Source organism: Nipponia nippon, unplaced genomic scaffold, assembly GCF_047370975.1.
Source record: "Nipponia nippon isolate SJK-2023a ecotype South Korea unplaced genomic scaffold, ASM4737097v1 scaffold_6, whole genome shotgun sequence".
NCBI lineage: Eukaryota > Metazoa > Chordata > Aves > Pelecaniformes > Threskiornithidae > Nipponia > Nipponia nippon.
In genome coordinates, this window is record NW_028262380.1 from 69,837,827 (window position 1) to 69,859,848 (window position 22,022).

The 22,022-nt window shown below is 39.1% G+C and overlaps 1 protein-coding gene across 1 annotated transcript in view; it reads left to right on the top strand.

The window, feature by feature from the left end:
- The window catches only part of TBC1D9 (TBC1 domain family member 9), a 55,063-nt gene that overhangs the window by 12,477 nt on the left and 20,564 nt on the right, over positions 1 to 22,022 (top strand). Inside the window, exons 2-10 of the mRNA XM_087737207.1 lie at positions 2,813 to 2,923; positions 9,077 to 9,195; positions 10,869 to 11,097; positions 12,168 to 12,429; positions 13,564 to 13,771; positions 17,088 to 17,294; positions 19,035 to 19,205; positions 19,643 to 19,793; positions 21,450 to 21,664. Of these exons, the coding sequence (XP_087593333.1) occupies positions 2,813 to 2,923; positions 9,077 to 9,195; positions 10,869 to 11,097; positions 12,168 to 12,429; positions 13,564 to 13,771; positions 17,088 to 17,294; positions 19,035 to 19,205; positions 19,643 to 19,793; positions 21,450 to 21,664 (1,673 nt within the window). The remainder of the gene's footprint in view (positions 1 to 2,812; positions 2,924 to 9,076; positions 9,196 to 10,868; positions 11,098 to 12,167; positions 12,430 to 13,563; positions 13,772 to 17,087; positions 17,295 to 19,034; positions 19,206 to 19,642; positions 19,794 to 21,449; positions 21,665 to 22,022) is intronic.

A 22,022-nucleotide genomic window follows, 5' to 3' on the forward strand; every position in this document is an offset into this window, starting at 1 on the left:
AGGAGGTAGGATGGGAAGCTCCTCTTAACTCGATGGTGCTGTCAGGAGGTTTGTTCTGGCTCTCTGACCTTAGCTGTCTATCCCAGTTTTTACAGCTGCAGCGCCCTCCTAGAACTAGTGGCAGAATTGGTTGGTAGGACCACCCACACACCAACAGATTTGGAAATACAGCAGGAGGAAAGAAACAAGCATATTTTTAAAGATTACAGGGACTTAGCAGTGTATCTGTACCTCAGAGAAGACTACATTTGGCTAGCATACAACTTTATTTAGATATTACATCATGCCTATTGCATATTTAGTACTGTCAATAGACGCATGAAGCGGCAAAGCATGAAGAATCTTTGGCATAAGCCCTGCTACATGTTTGCAGCAAACCCAGATGATTAAGGTGGCGTAGTGTCTGGCTTGGCCTGCGCTCCAGTTGAGCAATGCCCTTGAGCTCAGTAGTAGCTTTAAGCATTTGAGGATCTTTGCCCATGTTTGAAGTGAAATGTGCACGCACCTGCTTTCTGGACTAGGGCCATACTGCTTTTGTGAAGCTAGAAGGGAGAGTATATATAACCGAAAAAACGTTGAAAAGAACATTATAACCTACTGCAGTCTGCTGAGTTTGAAAGTATCTAGGAGGGCTGGTGGAGGATTATCAGAGGCAGCTCATCAGTGTACACCAATAATCAAAATGCATGAGAGATGACGGTTTAAGATGGCGATAGGAACAACTAAAGCTAGTTAGACTAATGAACATTGGGATATTTTACATTACTATTTTGTGTTCATATCCTATAATCAGGAGACAGCTCTCTGACACTGCTTGCTAATGAATGACCTGATGTTGTGTCCAGACTTGTTTCTCGTGTATTTCAGAATTCTTGGATTAAAAAGTGGTAGATATTAAGGCATCAGGAAGGAAGAGATTGCATTTGATCTGGCCTGTGAACATCTGTATAAAACAAAATACAAATAAAAAACATAGAGTGGGGGAATGCAAAATCACTGATAAGTAGGGTATTTCCAAATATCAGTTTCAGCTTAGATTTAGGGGAATCTACTAAGATGGAAAGTGGGTAGTGCTTTTATATCTTTATGATGCATAAGGCAAATCTGAAAGAAGAACAGCAAGGGAAGCAGTCTTCTATACCAGTTATGACAATCCAGAATGAGGAACTAATAAAACTATGACAGTAAAAGATGAAAACAGACACTTGAAACGAGAAGAGGATTTTAACAGGAGAGTTTTAAACTGTGCTCACCAAAAAATCATTCTATTTCAGCTTTAAAAAAAAAAAACCCTAATTTCTACGCCAATAAATATTTAAAAAAAAAATAATCTTTGAAAGTTCATCCATCCGTTTTCAATATGTGAATTTGCTGAGAACTTTAACATGAGAATTTAAATCTGACATCTCTGCAGGGGAGATGAAAATTCTTTGTGGAGGAAAAAAGGGGAAAACTTTTACATCTTTTAAAAATAAATAGGGCTTCTTGTGGGAGAGGTTTTGGGGGGTTAGAGTTTGTTTTGTGTGTAATTTCTTATTAAAATAGGATCTAGAATTTGTGGAAACATAGTTAGGAATTACTGGTAGCATTTGGTATTGCAACTGTTGATGGCTTCCTCAATAGCAAAGAATTTTCAAAGCTATTTCAGGAAAACAGTATGGCTTTGTCTTTCATCAGTATCTGTTCAGCTGAAAAACAGCCTGACTGTTAGGCATTTTGATCCTTTCTACCCTAAAGAATCAGACCATTAAGTAGCATAATTATTTTTGCTGGAAGTCTTAGTTTTTCCTAGCTGACATTTGAGTTTTGAACCCTTCTAGGGTGTATTGTCTGGGGTTTTTTGTTGGTGTTGTGGTGGGTTTTTTGTTTGTTTTTCCCCAGGGCTCCAAAAGTATATGAAATGCAGAAAAGAACAAAATAACTTTTAAATGTGGTTTTATAAAACGGCTACCTTCTGCGTTGCTTCAGTTTATCTGCCTTTATGCGAGAATCAATGTGTGTTTAAAAGTTGAAGCCTTGTTGAAACTGAAGGTTTTTTTCCCTCGCGAGTCACTTTCCCTCTTCACAACATGAGGCAAGAAGTGTGGAGATGAATACATAGGTGTCATGGTTTAACCCTAGCTGGCAACTAAGCCCCACAGCCGCTCGTTCGCTCCCCCCCCGGTGGGATGGGGGAGAGAATCGGAAGAGTAAAAGTGAGACAACTCGTGGGTGGAGATAAAGACAGTTTCATAGGGAAAGCAAAAGCCACGCACGCAAGCAAAGCCAAACAAGGAATCCATTCACCACTTCCCATGGGCAGGCAGGTGTGCAGCCACCTCCAGGAAAGCAGGGCTCCATCACACGTAACGGTTACTTGGGAACACAAAATGCCATAACCCTGAATGTCCCCCCCTTCCTTCTTCTTCCTGCAGCTGTGTATACTGAGCATGATGTCATATGGTACGGGATACGCCTTTGGTCAGTTGGGGTCAGCTGTCCCAGCTGTGTCCCCTCCCAGCTTCTTGTGCACCCCCAGCCTCCTCGCTGGTGGGGTGAGAGGCAGAAAAGGCCTTGACTCTGGGTAACCACTGCTCAGCAGTAACTAAAACATCCCTGTGTTATCAACACTGTTTCCAGCACAGGACCAACACATAGCCCCATACTAGCTACTATGAAGAAAATCAACTCTATCCCAGCCAAAACCAGCCCAATAGGTCTGCATTTTGCTGTGAAGGGTGAAATGGAAGGGGGGGGAGGGCTGCGGAGTCCCCTCCTGTGGGATCTTGGATGATGCATCACCGTGTATTCATCAGAATTTCCTGTTCCATAGGTCTCCTTGTGGGTACTCTTGATGTCGTGTTGGACTCCAGTGCCAGAGTGGCACCGTATCGAATCCTCTACCAAGCACCAGACTCCTTGGTCTATTGGACTATCGCCTGTGGTAAGGACAAACATACTGACATGTGGATTTTTATTCTTCCTGGGTACTGTGCCACATAACTAATAGAGCATCCTGCCTGCTGAGCACAGTCATTTCAGGACAAATAACTAGGTCAGGATGAAAACCTGCTCTAGTGGCTAAATTAAGCAGCTCCAAAGCTTCTCATATTCAGACCTTGAATGCCAGCATGTGTGTATGTGTTATGCACAATGACTGAGTAAAACCAGAAATGGCCATGGAACAGAGACAGAAGCCTCTGTTATTTCGCACCCTTCATCTCCCAAGTATGTGCCCAGGCAACCAGTCTAGTAGCCATCCCTTTCCTTGCATGTTCTTCTCCATGCCCATGGCTCACTCCTACAGCACTTCTAAAGTGCAGCATTCCTGGGTGACGTGGTATCTCTAAAGAGCATGGTAGGAGGAGTACCTGGGTTATAGTCCCCAGATTACCCAGACGGGGCACCTGGCTTCCCTTGAAATGGAAACCAGGAAGATAGCGCAACCCCAGCTCTCACCCGAGTACTGAATATCCGTATGGCATTTCCTGGATAGTGAGCTCTGTCTCCTCCAGGATAAATACCATCTAGATCCCAGGGATGCCCACCTCCTGGACATTTATTTCAGGCAATGTGTTGTACTTCTAAATATGATGTACTTAGAAATTCAGCAAGATGGTAGCGAAATTAGAGTTTAATAGAGAAGTGTATGTTATTACATGGATGCAACAAGAGTTTTGGTCTTTAAGGCTCAACCTTTCACATCTCTAACTGTAAGACTGTTTTTTCTGTCATTATAGTAGTTGGTGAAATCAATGAATTTGATAGTCTGGTACATTAAGTAGGATTTTTGCATGCATCAGATCCTGTAAATACTAAGTGCTTATTTCTGTGGTCACGTACCTATTGCAAGTAGCATAAAGCAGTATGTAGTTAGTCTCTGGTTCTGTTTGCCGGCTCTGAAGAAAGTGTCTGAAGCTGAATGCAGAAGGTTGAGGTTATTTCGCTTTGATTGGCCAAGCTTGTAAGGTCAGATCCTCACTTTGATAGTATTGCTTTTCAGTCTTAGCAAATGGAAATTTTTGAATGCAACTCTTCTAGCTCTAAAGTTTCAAACACAGCAGCCAGAACTCTGTTCATGTGAAAGAAAATTGAGAAAGGACAAATGAGAAGTGCACACATGCCTGTTATCTCTTTAATAGACTGGTAACTTCTAGCACCCCCAATGCTGCCTGACATTCAAAAATACTAGTTAATGAAGCTGTAGGCTTCTGGCCTAACAGTGCCCTCTCATCTGTGCCCATTCTCCCAGTAAAATTTGACATTTAGATTATTTGGATGACTTTTCCTCCAGACAAATCTTCTCTTTTGGGAAAGCAAGAGGAGGAGGAATGGATGAAGCTTTGCCATAGATCTAATAATTTTAGCAGTTCAAAGCAGGCTCTATTCTTATGAACATATGATTTGTGTCTCTGGAAAAGGTGATACCGAAGCTGTGTCATGTTCTGAATCCAATAGGAAGTTTTTGAATAGCTTGTCTTAGCACAAGTATTTCTTGCTATTTTTGATGGTATCAGACCTGAAAGAAGGCACCGATTTAAACAGCTGTTTTTCCCTCTGCACGTATTAGTACCAACTCACTGAAGATTTTAAAATTCGTATAACATAATTTGCCTTTAGTGACAGCTAGTAGTAAAAACAGATATTCATGAAATTGTCAATATTATGAAGGTCGTTTCCAAATCTTCATTTAACTGCTTGCTTTGTACTGTCAGCTACTCTGCTGTGACCATAAGTATTGGGACCTTGCATGTCAGCTTTCCATGGGTCTCAGTCATAAGAAGGGTAAAAGTACTTGCCAGTATGTTTACACTATTTGTGCACAAGCAGAGGTAGTTGCAAGTGCACGTACAATCTCTTCTTCGTCCAAATGTCAGTGTGCAGCAATTAGTAAGAACCTCTGTCCCATAAACTTGAAAGGTAGAAACTGAGGGCACAAATTTTCTTGCTGTTTGCAGACTCCCTTCCAAAGAAAACAGCATATCACAAAGTTCTCAAGGAAGTAGTGTTTCTTCAAAGACATTCGTACTGTGCGCATATTCAGAATTGAATTTTTAAGACTTTATAAGTAGGCCATGTGACTTTTTTTTAAGTGCATTTTCAGGTTTTTTGCATGACACGTCTAGATAATTACTATAATTTTATACCTACAGTGTGTGTCCTCAGATAACCGGGGCCACAAAATTGAAGGAGGATGAGTTATGGCCCCAGAATAAACAAATATAACATACGTGTAGAAGTTTATGCTGCTGCTGAACTGTGATGGTTTTGTTTCTCTTCTGTGACAGATATTGCAGGTTTTATGTAGAAGTATGGTACTGTGTTTACATTTAAGCTAGTTTTAATAAGCGTGCTCTTCAGTTATGAATCTTAACCCTAATTGAAATTGCTAAAGTAGTTGATGAATATATCTGTGCTTCCATTTTGTGGAATGTTTCTTGAATTTTTAGTCTCCTAATATCTAGCTGGTTGATTGGCTTAGTTATTTTTATTGAATTATAAGACTGCACTGGCTTAGTCTCATCCCTTGAGGAGAGTAGTGTGGCTCTTACAAGAAGAGAAAAATTTTACAGAGAGCAAATTATTTATCTAAGCAACCTTGAAGCTGAGCAGCCCAGTGTTGCCTAAGGCCCTGGGCTGTGGTTATTTTATAAACTTGCAACTAAAGCAATTCCTTCTGAACTGATCAAGGGTTGTTACCATTATACAGGTTACTAAGGGATTTGGCTGCCTTTAGCTATGCAACTCTGATTTGTCCTGCATTGTACAGCTGTCCCTCCCTGTTCCCTAGGGGTAGACTGCTGGTTATTTGGTACTTGTTATCTCTTATTTTTACAGAAATTTGTCATATTCTCCCCTGCCTTCCATAAAGCAATAATCTCCATCTTCAGTAAGTAGCTATACAGAGTGACTGGAACAAATGTGATTGTTTCCTGTTCATTCATGCTGCATGGCATTTGGTCTTGTTCTGTACAAGACTATTCTGGAGGTAAAAAATAATCCAAGGGGTTTTGTTTGCTCTAAAATGACTATTTAAGTTATGTTTAGACCCAAGATTTGTTTATAATTCATTTTGGATGTGAATTTTCTTGGGTATTAACTCTACTGTTAGAGTGCTGTTGAGTTTACCAGCCGTAACTATTGTCTTCTCCCTCTCTGCACAAATTGAGGTTTTGTGAGGCCACTCCTGAACCTGCCGTTACTGGCAAGAACAATTTTAGGCTCCCCAGAGTGTTACAGGTTGTCTTGCAGTTCATTCTGTTAAGGCAGCAGTTCAGGTTGACTAATAAGTATCTCAGGTAAGTATCTACTTGGGAGAGAAGACTGGACATGACAGCCTCATCAGCTGTCTCAAGTTAAGCCTTTCCTATTCCTCAGTCACTGGCTGAAACAATACTGACATTATACTTCTGAGTGTGTTTGAAAGCACGTTTATATAACTTGTTAGTTTTCTTCTCAGTCCTGAACTCGGTCATATTCCCTCTGTACCTTCATCTCTTACCTTATACAAACCAACCCAGATGCTAGAAACCTAACCCTGACACCTAGAGATGTTCCCATGTTGCTCGTGCTGTTACTGCACCCCACCTGCCAGGCAATTGCCCCTTCTCTCTCCAGCACCGTGCATCCTTCCTCCATCCAGCTCTTCTGGTCTAGACCTCCCTTAGCTCTCCAACTTCTGTTTAACACGCTTATTAGTTTCCTCCCTGAAGACCGAGGAGAATAGCTCAGTCTACCAGGGATGCTGGCCAACATTACACTATTTCAGCCATCGAGCGCACCATAAGCTGAGTGTGTCACTTAGAGGAGGGGAAGGAATGTTTAGGAGCCTACTGTATGCGTTGTAGCTATTTTCCCTTTTATTTCCTGCCAGTCTTGAGGGTTTTGTATTCCAAAGTGCAGTGGTTTAACTGTTAACTGTTCTTTTCCCTTCCCTGAGAGTTAGAGATATTGCTTAATTCACCTAAAAGGCCAGTGATGGCAAAATAGCGAATGCTTTTAATGTGCTAAGATAGGCAAAGGCTTGCCAGTAGCAGAGTTAAAATAGACCTGTAGTTTAAAACATTGCAGCAAAAGTGTTTTTTAATCCTGAGTGAACAAAGCAAAGAGAAAGATCTAGACTGTGATGATAAATTGATGAGAACTGGGGTGTGGGTTTTGGCCTGATTGCATGATCTGCTGTAGATGAGACTGGGAGAGTAAACAGTAAGATAGTGGAGACAAAAAGCAATGGAAACAAGGAGATGGATTGCTATAATCAACCAAAGCTGTTTCATAAGAAGTGATGAAAAATAATTGATGAACCGCGAACACAAAAATAGACAGCTTTAAGAAATAGTTTGTCATGATAGTGCATCTGCACTGCTTGTCGCTGCTCTTCAAGAGATGAGTGATTTTTCTGATGACAGTCTGGTTTTATATACATAGCTCATGTATTTCATCATTGCTTTTTACAGCAGTGTAAAAGCCAAGAAGAAATAAATTAGTCTTCAGACCACCTCCTGAGTTCCAGAAAGGTCTGGTTGCATCCAGTAGTTTTAAGGAGAAGCAGCAGTGGCGATCACTTGTGGTTCTGAAATATTGGTTACATATGCAGGCTATTCTGCAGCATGATTTATGTATCCATACTACAACTAGAATTGTGAAATTCCCCTGGAAGTTACACTGAATGTTGTGTTCTGTTGCTTTCATTGGAGTTGTGTAAAGCTCGGATTGTATATTGTAGAAAAAATATTTTTCCTCATCATTTGTTGCTGAACAAGGAAAACGATTGTTTGGTATGTATCAAGATGTGGTTGCATTGAGTTCTTCTACAAACCATGGAAACACTTAACGCGCAGACATGTGACAGTTTGTGCCTGTAGTGAAGCTGAAGAAGTTATTAGCAACAGCTTGTTGTAATTTAACCTCTTTCTAATGGTTGCTTCACATGAGCCCCTTCACTTTGTTGGGTTCTATAGGCATTAGTTGGCAGGTAGGTACATTTACTTGCTAGTTCTGAGTAAAATGAGCCAAATCTGTGATTTGAACAAAAAGATGACGTAGTAGTGATGCTGTTTCCTACCTGGATTGAGATACTTTTAATCAAGCTTCAGGTACAGATGTTCCTATGTGAACATGTAATGTTGTTTTCTGAAAATACTTAAAAGTCGTGGTTTTGCCATAATTCCCTCAATATCCTTTTTTGGGGCAACATTTTTTTTTGTGAGTGCTTGAATTTATTCTTCCTTTAGGGTGGGCACAGAGAGATCCTGAAGAGCACCAACAACTTTATTCTGCAAGATGTTGAGAACGGGGTCAAAATGGAAGTTGTATTTATTGCAATCCATCTCAAGTAAAATAGAAGCAAAAATTTGCATATATAAACTCTAGTTCATACAAGAAGCTTTTTCATCCCTGTTCTGTACTACTTTACAGACCACATGTATGCTGATTCCTCAGTATCAAAGATATCTCCCTTGACCCCTTTTGGTCTCCTAAGCAAACTAGGGTGATCAAAGTTGAGTTTTTTCTTTCATCATTAAAAGCAAACCACCTCTGACAACCCCCATCCCCTAAAAAGATACAGCTTTCTTCGAGGTCTTTCAGCACTGTTCTTTTGAGGAAGACACATTGTAATAGACTTGTCAGGAAAATGATCCTTTTCAGCTTTTACTCTTCAGATTTCATCAGTTTCATAATTTATAGATGTATATAATGGTGAAGAATTAGGAGCCAGTGGTAGAATATACAACTGTTGGGTTTTTTTGTCAGCTCCTAGCAGATGCAGGTGATACCTTTTGCTAACTCTTTAATGTGACGTTGGGCAGCTCGGTGGTGTTATTGTGGTTAGAATTCTAAATGTAGGGGGTTTTTGCTCGTGATACTGACATAAGTAGCTTGTGCTTCTCACAGAATAATCTTGAAGATTTCTACCTATTATGAAATTAAAGACTATGGGAGAAAATTTTGGAATTTCCAGGGACACAGCATCTGGTGAAATGTTGCATCTCCAGTTACTGCCAAGTTTTATTAGAGTCTTTTGTTTATGATTAAGAGGACATTGACATTGGTGAATTTTTTATTTTGTGACTTTTGGGGTTTTTTTTCTATACAGGTTGCTCAAGGAAGGAAATCACTGAACACTGGGAATGGCTTGAACAGAATTTGTTGCAAACTCTTTCAATCTTTGAAAATGAGAATGACATAAATACATTTGTCAGAGGAAAAATACAGGTAGTTAAATATATTATTATAAATGTTGTTAATGATAAATGTGACTGTGGAAGGAAAACTGACGTGAATTCTAAACAAATTTGACCTGGTAGTCCCCAGGCTGCTCCACCTTTTTGAAGGAAAGACAGATTCTAGGTAGCAACATGTGTGTAAAAATTAGGAAAACTGGGGTTAGTGCACATAACTACAGTAGTGTGATTAAAATAAATAAATATATATATAAAAAATATATAAGCAGGTCTTCAAACATTATATGTTCTAGAATTAATTACACTGTTGCTTCTGTCTTAAACTTTGACAGTTTTCTATGTAACTGCTTTTCCAGTGCAAAGCTTTAATTTTTTTTTCATGCACTCATTGTATAATGTCTCCTTACCCTCTTCTGTGTAGTTAAATCCTGTAGTGTTGGCATTTACACTTCTTATAGGTGTTAGGGGTTGCTGGTTGATGGATTTTTTTTGTTTGTTTGGTGTTTGTTTGTTTGAGGGTTTTTTTTGTTGATTTTACTAGAATTTCTTTTTCTCCTTATAGGAGAGATCGTAGATATACTGGTAAAAAGTACTTTATCCACACTACAAATTATCTAAAAATAAATATTTTAGTAAAAGATTGCTTTTAAGCAAAATTACTGTGCTTGGTGCGTATTCTAAGCGTTGGCTTTGTCTCGTTCCTCTTTTTAACATTTCATGTAGTAAGTCAACTGTCTTAAGAATCCCCTAGTTGTTTGTGTTTCACTAGTGAATCAGGTATGAGGGCTGTAGATGATCACGGAAACACCTTATGCAAGAAGACATCTGTCTTGTGAAATGTAATCCTTTAAGGAAATTGTTACTTTTTAGAGCTGGACAAATATTAAATGTGAATGATGGTTCGCTGTCTTCCACTCTGCTTTCCATGTAAATGGAGCAATTTGAAGGCAAGAAGTAACTTTCTTTCTGTAACTTTAATATAGAAGGCAACAGAGAAGATTTATAAAAGAGATTGGGAAAATAAGTGAGTGGACCAGAACTTCAGTACAGAACAGAAGGAACTGTAGTCTTTGAGGTGTCAAAAAGCAGCTTTTCACAAGACTGCTGCCACTTCAAATTTGATGAGGAAGTGTCTGCACCTGAAAGTGTGAATGATTTTTCCATCCTACCAGTTAATCTAACAGGAGATTTTTTTTTTTCTCTTGCTCTTTTCTTTTGCTCAAGATCCACTAAGAGGGGTCATAAAAGTTGTTTAATATTTTCCCTAATGAATAACAGATCCTTTTTTCCTTTGACTTTTTTACTTCCTTTTAGAAGAAAATTTTCTGGTGAAATCCTATCCCTGTCTCCTCAGGGAGCATATTTACATGGAAGGGGAAAATTTTACAAATTATGGGCTCTTTACAGAGTTGTTAGGAGTATTTGAGATAGGCAGATTGATTTAAAACAGGGTACTGGTAAGTGGTTGGTGTTTGGTTGCTTTTGAAATAGGCATGGAAGGGAGCAAGGCATCAGAAAGACAGCCTTGAATAATGTAAATAACTATGTAAGCAAAAGAATGAGCAGAAGAATAAGGGATAAGCAAAAGGCTTTCTTGACATTGCAGTAACTCTTGTGGCCTCTGGCCCAGACAGCAACAGTAATTACGATATCTGATACCCCGTGGCAGCTAACATGCTGTGTACTTCTTTCACTCCTGACTAGGGCATCATCGCTGAGTACAACAAAATCAATGGCATCAAGGAGGATGACGATACAGAAAAATTTAAGGAAGCCATAGTGAAATTTCACAAGCTATTTGGGATGCCAGAAGAAGAGAAATTAGTGAACTACTACTCCTGCAGTTACTGGAAGGGGAAGGTTCCCCGTCAGGGCTGGGTGTATCTCAGCATTAATCACCTTTGCTTTTATTCTTTCCTCATGGGCAGGGAAGGTATGTTTTACAGTGGAATGGTGGTCTGTGCATCTAAGAATTGTTAGGAAACCTTCTGTAGTTGTTACTGTTCACGTGCTGAACTGTTGGGGGTGCAAAGACACTGTTGAGGAAAAGAGGAGCAGGGAGCAATTCCCTGATTGTCTACACTGCTTAACTGTGTGCTTGTTCCCTTGTTTGTTTTGTATTTCTCAAAGTAATTCTCTGTAAAACAATACCTGGGCATCGTTTAGAGGCATGGTTCACTTCAGGGACTGTGCCCAAAAGGGAATAGGGATGAAATCACACCAGTTTTTTGCTCCTTCTGCTCTTATACAATCCTCCAGTACTACCCTGGCAGACTTTGCCACCTCAAATGCCACATTTACTCTTGTACAACACCAGGGCATCACAAAGGGCTCAAAGCAGATGCAGTATCACGAGCTACATAGTGTGGATGCAACCAGTCTGCTCTAGAGGGAGTTAAACCTGAGCAGTGTGGAAGTGAGCAAGTCCATATGTGGGTATGGGCAATGGATCAGTCCTAGGTCTTTCTATTTAGCTGTGTAGACTTACCCTAGTGAATAACGGGATTTTTTCTTTTTTTTTCTTTTTTTTTTTTTTGACAAAAACAAATGTCAATTTAGTCCCTATTTTAAGGACAATATCCTAACCTGTAGTGGTGTTGGAAAAGCCAAGTATCTGTCATTACTGTAATATTTGAAACTTCTTCATGTATAAAAATAATGCAAACCTGTCTGATGTGTTTAGACTCTGTTTCTTTGCTTCCATAGGAAAAGAGGACATCAGAGTCTGAGGAAGTTCTGTGGCCGTGATAAATTATGTTAGCCCACGTAGCTTTGTAATGCTTTTGTGTGGTGTTTTGTACAGAAGTAAACGATATTTAAACTTTTATCTGCTGTTTGTCAGGTGATCATAGTTTGTACAAGCTGGGTCTATTTATGCTGTCCTCCCAACTTTTCAAGATGGAAGAAAATTTCAGCTGAATACATTTTATAGGAAGAGGAAGTTAAATGTTTTTGAATATGCTAAACTTTGTACTGAATCTTTTTTTGTTTGCTTCTGTTCAGCGAAGTTAGTTATCCGCTGGGTTGATATCACTCAACTTGAGAAGAATGCTACACTGCTCTTCCCTGATATGATCAAAGTGAGCACAAGGTCAAGTGAACATTTCTTCTCAGTATTCCTTAATATCAGCGAGACATTTAAACTAATGGAACAGCTTGCCAATATAGCTATGCGACAGCTTTTGGACAATGAAGGATTTGAACAAGACAGGTCATTACCCAAACTGAAAAAGAAATCCCCCAAAAAAGTATCTGCACTAAAACGGTAGGTAGCACCGGCTCTTAGTCATTTGTTTCTCCTCAGTCCTTTTACTTGCAGCATTTTGTCCAAAAGCTTTCTAATGTTGCTTCCATTTGCTGTTACTCCAAAAAGAATGATTGATTCCAGCCGTGGCAAAATGTGAATAACTATTTAAAAATAATTACTTGGTCTCCTGTTGAAATAGGAAAGGGATAACATTTGAATATGAACATGTTGCAAAAATAAAAGAAACATATTTGGGCCAAATTCTCATTTGTTTAGTTCTTTAACATATCTCTCAACATTGGCTGCATTAGGTATCTGTTGTAAGGCCCTTTTATGTTACCAGGGGAAGGTAGTAAAGTGATTTAAGTGTTATTAAGAAATGTGCCTAACATTCATACTTGGTCCTATAACTGGAACTGAAAAATTACTTTAGAAGATTAATTCTATCTAGAACTTATTTTAGGTAACAGAGATATAAAAAATGACATAAAATTCTAAGGGATGAAAACTAATCTGGAAAATATTTATGCTTCTTTTATAGATATCATACTGCAATTTGATAGTTTCTTGTTAATTTTTTCATTATTTTATATGTTGGTCGTGTTGGTGAATCATACAGAATTGTAACCAGTGCTTGCTTTTATTTCTCATTACTTAGTGACATCTGACATGCATTATATCTCTACTCAGTGTTTTGCACTGAATGCATTATCAAGACTAAGTCTTGAGATTGCTAATAAACTCTAGCCCTAAGGATTCCATCACGTTAATAAATAAGCCTCAAAGAAGCATTTTTGGTGTAATATTACAGGAGGTCATGTGTTATTTAGTAATAAACAGATTCACTGTGTATATATTCTCAGAAAGTGGGGCTGAATGTGAAAAGATCACCCAATCTGTCCCCTCTGAGAAGTCAGGATCAATGTATCTAAGTCATTCATGGCAGAATTCTTTTTTCATGTAGTTTTAGAGTCTTCCAGTGGTGGAAACTATACATCCTCTATATGCAAACTGTTTCCACTGTTTTGCTGTACACTCACTGCTTAACTGAGTTGTATGTTGCAGGTAACTTGCAATGATTTGTATAAAATATATCTTAAAATGTATTATGTATTTCTTAAAACAAGAAAAGCTTTCTGTGGGTTTTTTTAGGGATCTTGATGCCAGAGCAAAGAGTGAGAGATACCGTGCGCTGTTCCGACTTCCCAAGGATGAGAAATTAGATGGACACACAGACTGTACTCTCTGGACTCCATTCAACAAAATGCATATTTTGGGTCAGATGTTTGTTTCTACAAACTACATTTGCTTTACTAGTAAAGAAGAGAACTTGTGCAGCCTTATTATCCCTCTTCGAGAGGTAAATATTTGTATTTGTAAATTTATAGGGCAAATAATAAAGCAGTATCCTATTGGAAATTGCATCCTAGCTTTGATGAGTTTTTTCATTATTGGAGAAAAACCTCTTTTCATCCCTTTAATCTCTTGTGAGCATAATATTCTGCTGTGTTCTAAGTAATATTTAATGACTGTGTATCTTAGTTCAAAGCATCTACTACTGAAATTCACAGGGAGTTTTCTCTTGTTGGTTTTTACAACCCTCGTGAGTCTTTCCTCTCCCATAATTTATATTCTGATCTGCAGCCCCACAGTACTTTTTTTTTTGTGCCTCATAGGGAGGGAGGGATGATAAAACTTCCTAGATTGGTGAGTGGAACTTCTATTAAAGAATCTGTCAGATAAAATTTGCTTTCATCAGATGTAAAAAGATTCATAATCCTAAAGATTTGAATTGTCTCTTCACACAGACTTGCAGTCATTTATTCCTGTATATGGAAAATTTTTGTCAGCATTTTGAAAATTGGTATGCTTCCCTTTTTAAAGCTAGCTGCTTAAAGCAGATGTTCAGTAAAAAGAATTTGTTTGATGAAATAAAAAAAATTACGTTGGGGAGGTTTTTTATGATTGACTTGATTTGTGGGTTAATGGAAGACCGTGTAAAGTAAGTCTTGGAGACAGTAGCAAAGCTGATGTAACCAAGGACATCTTGGCTTGACTGAAGAACCATGGAATATTTCAAGGCGCTGTTTTCCCCCACAAATCATTAAGAGTGAAAACAAATGGTATTTGTTTGGAAACTTTGAAATACAGCTTCTCCACCGTGTGTTGCAATGATTTTGGTTACTTGAGGAGAGACATTTGATTATGGTTGCGCTGTTTGTCTGGAACTCCAAGGGAACAACGATCCTCCAGGTAAAGTGGTGGAGGAGGAGAACAAAGTCTGCATTTAACAGGACCTCTTTTCCTGGATTGTGGATTCAGCAACTGCTTTTGATAATCAGAGCCACAGCAGCATGGGATTCAAAGCAGCTCTAAAGCTTTAAGACAAGTAAATATCTCGTGGTTTAACCCCAGCCAGCAACTAAGCACCACACAGCTGCTCGCTCACCACCCCACCCCAACTCCCCCCAGTAGGATGGGGTAGAGAATTGGAAGAGTAAAAGTGAGAACACTCATGAGTTAAGAGCAGTTTAATAATTGAAATAAAAGAAAGTAAAATAGTAGTAGTGATGATAACATACAAAGCAAGTGATGCACGATGCAATTGCTCACCACCCGCTGACCGATGCCCAGCCAGTCCCTGAGCAGTGCTCTCTGCCCCCTGGCCAACTCCCCCAGTTTATGTACTGGGCATGACGCCATACGGGATGGCAGAGCCCTTTGGCCAGTCTGGGTCAGCTGTCCTGGCTGTGCCCCCTCCCAGCTTCTTGTGCACTGGGCAGGGCAGGGGAAGCTGAAAAGTCCTGGACTGGTGTAAGCACTGCTTAGCAACTAAACCATGTGTTATCAACATCGTTCTCATCCTAAATCCAAAATACAGCACTATAGCAGCTACTAGGAAGAAAATTAACTTTATCCCAGCCAAAACCAGGACAAAATAGCTGAAGGAATAAATGCTTTTGTGTGAACAGGTTAAGTCTGAGCAGCAGCAAGGAGAACAGTAACACACTGGGTAGCGCTAGTCCTCAGAACAACTGATCAGTACCCTTAATAATTAAAGGGAAGCTTTCTATTTAATTAAAGCTTTGGGTCAGACCCTAACCTAATTCCAGTATGCTGTGATATCTTGGAGATGTTTTGACAGATGAGACAATAACAAAGCACTGATTCAAAAATGATGATCAGAAAAGATGATTTTCAGTGGCTGACTGCACTGCTCACTGCACCCAGTAGGTGCAGTCTCCAAGATCAGCACTTCAGATATGGGTGTGTCTCTACTTGAATAGGAAATAAGTGGATATTTGCTGTCATTATAGCAGAGCATGCTTTCTATAATGTCTGTCCTGTGCCTCTAGAACTTGTCTTTTTTGTGCTGATTATACTCAAACAGTTTTGAAGTGGAATAGAAAAATGACATAGGAAAGCTTTTTAGCTAATTTCAATATGCTATTAGTGAAGGTCCTTTAAGTTAATGAAGAACTAATAGCTTTTTAGTTAACAGAAAGATAAAAGGAAGTTGGAAGGATAGAGAAGTGATTTAGCATCTGAGCAGTGCATTGCAGTCTTTAAATACATCTTCAAAGAAAATGTTGTGTGAAAAATGGTTATCGTATCCTTTTAGCTAGAGAAATATTAATATTAGAGCACTAATGTCTCACCATTGATCTCTATTTTAAAAAGGGTTAAAAAAAAAAGAGCAAAAGTAAAGGTCCTGGTAAATGGAAGTGCGCCCTCTTCTATTCTGAAGGCAGTAAGACAGTTTTCATTACTTCGGAAATTTTTTGAAGTCATAAGTAGTGGTTAAAAGTACTTACAATTGTGCCTTGTGTTTTGTTCAATGCATGAACTGCACAAGCTTGATTGGTTTATTTGTTTTTAAGGCTAATAATCGGTAATGTTTAGAACACACAGCTGTTTTATAATTCATCCACAGTGCATGACTTATCCCTGAGATTTCTTTGTGTTAATGTGCTTTACCGAAAGCTCAGGGAACGAGTGCCCTGTGCTCAGTAGATTGTGGTGTGAGTGCTGTTTACAGGTTGGAGTTCGGTTAGGTTAGTGACCGTCTCACTAACAACTGAAGGCCAAACAGAAACCTCCACCTCCCAGGGTTTGGTGCTTTCCTTTGCAAGGAAAGACATGGGGTTAGTTTCCCTTTGTTGCAGGTTTCTGTGTACTGTGAAAATACAGTGGCAGTAACAGTTGTTATCACAGTGTACAGCTATAATAGAGTAGAACAGGAGTGTTAGCCAAAAAGAAAGGCTTAGTCACATATATTGGCAATAAAAAGTAAGCAAAAGTCTGTGTTGATTCAACCTGTACTGGTGTTGGGGAGCAGGAGAAGGATTCGGAGGTCCTACAAAAAAGTCCATAGACCTGCATCCCACAGAAGAAATTTTGTTTTACTGATTCTTTTAAAATAAAGCCTGAGGAAAATAAACTAAGCAGTGCAAAGGAGTTTTGCTGGAAAATGTACTGAAGGCAGTTGTTTGAGGGATGACAGTCTTCAGACTTGTAAGTCCTTGTATCCAAATCCTGTTTTCCCGCAGAGAGATGTCCGTAGTGATTCGATATGAGGGGGAAAGGGGCATGGGTTTGTTGTATTAAGATGGTTTCTTAGACCAAGCAACTTGATTAATTAAAGATCTTAAGCTGTAGCTACTGTTTCTCCTTAGGTGACAATAGTGGAAAAGGCAGACAGCTCCAGTGTGTTGCCTAGCCCGTTATCCATCAGCACGAAAAACAGAATGACATTCCTCTTTGCCAACTTGAAAGACAGAGACTTTCTTGTACAGAGGATCTCAGACTTTCTGCAACAAACCACTTCAAAAATATACTTGGAAAAAAACATTTCTGGAAGCTATATCAGCTCAGATGATGAGGTATGTGGAGGAACATGAATCTTTACTAGAAGGGGATTTTAACTGGTGTGGAGAGAAAGAAGCCAGGAAAAACCTTTAAGTTTTTGGAAAACTAAACCTTTGTACACAGATAAGTTACCTCTTTTGTGTTAATGCCTTTAGCTTCCTTAAGCTGAACAGTTAAAACGGTACAATGAGGATATCTATTTTTTTTCATGTTAGACCTAAGAGAAATGACCATTGCTGAGGAAGAGCTACTGTAACTCCTGCTGCTGCATTCTGAAATTACAGTGTATCTTGTTGGAAAGTGTCATAGTTAACTAACTGGTTAATTGAATAATACTGTTTAATATCTATCGACTTTTCCAAGTCAAAGTGTAATTGTGGAATTTTAATAATTTGAAGAAATTATCAGTTGATATAAAACTCTTTCTATTCAAGACTAGCTGCTAAATTGTATCCTTTGATTCTTCAGAAAACAATACCTGAGCTGAGCAAGTTTGCATATGCACTGCTAGCGAACTTTGGCACATTTGAACTAACAAAAAAAATCCCCCTGTCCTGGGCATCAGATGGCCCTATTCTGAACCACCTCCCGATTTATCTATGCAAAGTAAATGGTTCTTAAAAGATGTGATTAGATAAACTTTTCACAGACACTTTGAATATCAATGCTTCTGCTGAATTCCTAGGTTTTACGTATGAAATGTAGGTGCTTCATATCACCTCATCAGATCTCTTAAACCCAGCAAAGTTTAGCAGTTCAGATCTCAAAGCAGAAAAGGCTTTTGTGGTGTATCATTTTGGGTTTTGTGTAGGTAGATCTCATGTTCCAAGTCTGTACTAAGCCATACCTTAGTATTGTGCTGAGTAGCCCTACCCTGTTTGCCATGTAAATCTTAAAAGTCAGTTTTTTACTTGCTTTGTTGATGGTGAGGTATAATTGGTGTGTCGTGTAGTTGTATACCAGCGTACATATGCATATATGTATAATGCTGAAACTTTGTCTTGCGTTTTGCCCTAAATGGATCTACGTATTCTACCTACTGAATTATAAACACAAATTAATAATTGCAAGCATTATTATTATATTTAGTAATAGACTACATACGTAGATATGCATGACTACTAATTTCAATTTCAGGCATTTGGTGTTAACTGCTATACGAGATCTTACTGTGATAAATTTTCAAAGCTGTTTGAGAAGTCAGAAAATCCTTTTCCTCCCATATCACAATCTGACAGTGTTGAATTTTCTGTAGAACATTTTTTTAAGTGAGGGGAACAAAATATTTATTTTGTGTGTGTCTGTATGAACATATATACAGATATAAACGTGTGTGTGTATGTGTACACACACAGATATAAATATATGTTTTATATAAAATCTTACATTCTGGACAGTCAAGGAGCTACCTGGGGAGCCAACAGTCCTATGATGTTGACAGGAGACCAAGGGAGCTGGTTTAATTGCCCAGGGCTACTTAAAATTAACACTACCTTAGCAATTCTAATTAGAAGATTTGATGACTTTTCCGGGGCTGAGGGAGGGGAGCTATTGAGAAACTGGAAACAATTTCATTATTCTGTACTGGTTTAATTTCTGCTGTCATACGCTCAGCCTGTGAATGTGCCGGGGTGATTTAATTTGCTCAGTTTTTGTTAGCTGTTAGCATGTATAAATTTTGAAGTAAAATGAAGTAAAAAGTCCAGACTCTGGCTCAGGCCCACGTCTGTATTGCTTGTGACCGCTTTCTACAGGTGTTTACAAGATCAAGTAGTTTAATTTCTGCCAGCCCTCATAAAAGCCTCAGCTCTGAGTCGGAGGGAGAGCGACAGTTCAACCTCAACGACAATGGCATTCCAACAGCAACTCAAGCTTTAATGACAATGTATCGGCGGAGGTCACCTGAGGAGTTCAACCCCAAGCTGGTAAAATGCACCTCGGAGTGCTGTACCTGACTGAAAAAGTTGTTAAATTATGTTTTCTTTAAAATACGTGTTTCTGACCCAGAAGCGTTTCATTCTGTCACGGACAGTTAAGAGGCAGTATTTTTCACAGAAGTGTTGAACATGCTGTCATTTTACCAAGACAGACAACTTCACTACATTAAAAAGCAAAGTTGGATGTAAATCAAGGAGAGGCTGTATGCCTGCTCTTAGGTACAACTGCTTCAATGATACTTTTTTAACAGCAGCTAGGAAATGGGAGGAGGCAGACCATTAAGAAGAGAATTGGACTGTAGCCAAGTTATTCCTTGCTCCCTTGGAAAGTTAAGACGTTGCAGGCTTTTTAGCATGTAGCGTTTCAGTGGGGCAGAGTGTTAGAAAGAGTAGGTACATCTTTATGCCTGCCTTTTTGCTTTTAGGCTAAAGAGTTTTTGAAGGAACAGGCCTGGAAGATTCACTTTGCTGAATATGGCCAAGGAGTCTGTATGTATCGCACAGAGAAAACCAGAGACCTTGTGCTGAAGGGCATTCCAGAAAGCATGAGAGGGGAACTTTGGCTACTATTTTCAGGTAGGTATTCATTCAAATGTGACTGTGGGATATAGGCAAAGCATGAGGGAAGAAAGGATTTCAAAGATGTTTGAAGGTGCAGTAAGCGTCCAAAAATATTTGGAGCAAGTAAGGCTGTGATTGTTAGCAGGCACCACACTGCTTTAGACAAGAGTTCTGTTTAGACCGGTAAATACCCTTTCTCAAACAGGCTCAAATAATTAGGGAAGAATATAAGAAAGCAGAATGCACACTCTGTTACCAGAAGGCAGCAGTCTAGGGGCTTCTAGATGTTCAGTAGCCACCTGCAGGCGTCCTCCCCGTTTGTTTAATCATTTCTGAATCCAGCTAAGCTTCTGGCCAAGCTTTTGGCCAAAAGCTTTGGCTTTTTTGGCCAAGTTGTTGCAAGAAATTCCAAAGTTTAAGCATGTTGCATGGAACCACTATTTTTTCTTCTTTTTTTTTCTTCTTTTAATAATTTAAAAAAAAGTTACTTTGTCTTTTTATTAGGTTCCCCCAGTATGTGAAAGATGGTGAGAAAATATTTCTGTCCATCTTCCATGCCATCAAGGATTCTCTAGATCTGTGTGCCCTTAGGCTTTTTTTCGAAGTTGAAGAATTTTATTCATTTTATTACTAGTTACATGGAAAGCAGTCCATACCTTAGGCTTTCTTCATAACCTTTCATTTACTGTATGCCTTCTCTAGCTCTGCCCCTCCCTCAGATAGTTACCACAGCTACCCACACCATTTAGGATATGAGCACACGAGGGACTTTATATGATAACCTAATGATGCTTTCTGGTTGTTTTCTATTTCTTCCCTAATAATGCTTAATCTTGTACATCTTCTATTTGCTGCTGGGCATTAAACAAATCTTTTTGGAAAATACACACAGGAATGCACAGATCTGTCCTGTGTCTGATTAATAGCTAGATTGGACGAATTTTCATGGGGAATGTATAATTAGTATTTTCCATGTGCATTACTTTGTGCTACTGACACTTGATTTCCTTTGCTGCTGAAATTTTCATTTCCAAAGAAGTTTTAAAGTCAGCAGTGAAATCTCATAGCAACTCTGTGAGCACGCGATAGTATCCCTAAGACAGGGTAAGTGCCCTGCCCAAAATGACAGAGTCATTTTCAGAAGCAAGAATAGAGCTCAGGAGTTCCTGTCCCTTGCTTTTGGCCAAGATATCATACTTTCTGCAACCAAGCATTAATTTACTCCCTCCTCAGGGCAAGTAGCTTTCTCAGAGGCACGTTTTGAGTTATTGAGGATGATCAAACCCACAGCCAGCTGCAGAGAGAGCTCATGATACCATGTGACTGCACAGCTGGTTTGTTCTTCATGCCTCCTGTTTCTTTCTGGCTGAAAGAGGGAGAGGCTTTATCTTCTTTTGTTTTTTGTTTTTTGTTTGGTTTTTTTTTCACCTCATTATAAATTGCCTCTAGAGAAGAAGACAAGACGGGATGATACCTCTATCACCTAAGAACATCCCTTTTTTTTTTTTTTTTTTAATTGCCTTTACAAAAATAACATTTTGTATTTGCTTTCAAAGTGCTTGTTGGTAACATTCAAGATGAAAGGGTAGCAGAAGATCATCGTGTTGGGATATGGTATCTGCTAACCCTTGCTTTTTTCTTCTGGTTTTAATACTGTTCTCCCACTCCCAGGAGCCATTAATGAAATGGCCACTCATCCTGGCTATTATGAGGACCTAGTGGAGAAATCGATGGGGAAATATAATCTTGCTACAGAAGAGATAGAGAGGGATCTGCACCGCTCCCTTCCGGAACACCCTGCGTTCCAGAATGAGATGGGTATTGCTGCTCTAAGGAGAGTCTTGACAGCGTATGCTTTTAGAAATCCAAACATAGGATATTGTCAGGTAATTGAAATACCTTGGTACTCTTTCAATTTCTGGAATTCCATTTCTTTCCTTATGCTCCTATTTCTTCAGTCATGTACATGAGTATTTGGCTGTGTGAAGTACACCGATACTTGTATAATGCTGGGAGGTAAAGCCTCGATGCTGCAGAATTACAGTAATGCTGAGGTCAGAGGGATTTGACACAAGGTCCTGCTCTAACAGAAGTATTAGCAGCGCATGCTGAGAGATGTGCATAGTTTTCTGTAAGCATATTTTCTGCCCATAAATCTAGAGACTGGACAGAGGATAACAACAGAGTTGTCCCGAAGTGCATCTACAGAAAATGACAAATGGACCCTGAAGAAAGGTTCTTTTC